The sequence below is a fragment of the Amphimedon queenslandica genome, unplaced genomic scaffold, assembly GCF_000090795.2.
Source record: "Amphimedon queenslandica unplaced genomic scaffold, v1.1 AMPQUscaffold_510_Cont27471, whole genome shotgun sequence".
In the NCBI taxonomy this organism is placed as follows: domain Eukaryota; kingdom Metazoa; phylum Porifera; class Demospongiae; order Haplosclerida; family Niphatidae; genus Amphimedon; species Amphimedon queenslandica.
Genome location: NW_003559138.1, coordinates 1 through 991, shown reverse-complemented (window position 1 = coordinate 991; position 991 = coordinate 1). Strand labels below are relative to the sequence as shown.

At 30.4% G+C, this 991-nt stretch overlaps 1 protein-coding gene across 1 annotated transcript; it reads left to right on the top strand.

The window, feature by feature from the left end:
* Window positions 1-6: 6 nt before the first annotated feature.
* LOC105316385 (mucin-13-like) lies at window positions 7-991 on the top strand. The gene is made up of 8 exons (XM_020008624.1): window positions 7-39; window positions 94-177; window positions 231-314; window positions 369-452; window positions 507-599; window positions 642-722; window positions 777-860; window positions 908-991. The coding sequence occupies exons 2-8, from the start codon at window positions 96-98 to the stop codon at window positions 952-954; spliced, it is 555 nt and encodes a 184-aa protein (XP_019864183.1). The 5' UTR covers window positions 7-39; window positions 94-95; the 3' UTR covers window positions 955-991.

Genomic DNA, 991 nt, shown 5'->3' with positions numbered 1-991 from the left:
TTACTGTAGCTGGTGGAAGAGGAGTTAAGAGTACTAGAAGTGAATATGCATGTATAATATTTATATTAATTAATGATTATTATATTGCATTAGGTATGGCAGCAGTCACTTCAAAAGAGAGTCCAGAAAGTACTATTACTACTGTAGCTGGTGGAAGAGGAGTTAAGAGTACTAGAAGTGAATATGCATGTATAATATTTATATTAATTAATGATTATAATATTCATTAGGTACAGCAACAGTCACTTCAAAAGAGAGTCCAGAAAGTACTATTACTACTGTAGCTGGTGGAAGAGGAGTTAAGAGTACTAGAAGTGAATATGCATGTATAATATTTATATTAATTAATGATTATTATATTGCATTAGGTACGGCAGCAGTCACTTCAAAAGAGAGTCCAGAAAGTACTATTACTACTGTAGCTGGTGGAAGAGGAGTTAAGAGTACTAGAAGTGAATATGCATGTATAATATTTATATTAAATAATGATTATTATATTGCATTAGGTACGGCAGCAGTCACTTCAAAAGAAAGTCCAGAAAGTACTATTACTGTAGCTGGTGGAAGAGGAGTTAAGAGTACTAGAAGTGAATATGCATGTATAATATTTATATTAATTAATGATTATTATATTGCATTAGGTACGGCAGCAGTCACTTCAAAAGAGAGTCCAGAAAGTACTATTACTGTAGCTGGTGGAAGAGGAGTTAAGAGTACTAGAAGTAAATATGCATGTATAATATTTATATTAATTAATGATTATTATATTGCATTAGGTACGGCAGCAGTCACTTCAAAAGAGAGTCCAGAAAGTACTATTACTACTGTAGCTGGTGGACGAGGAGTTAAGAGTACTAGAAGTAATTTATATTTACTTATATATATTAATGAATATTATATTGATTAGGTACAGCAGGAAATAAAGACATTTTATACGAAAGTGATTATTTTTAATAAGTTTATATATGTATTTTTTATAACTAATAGGTTT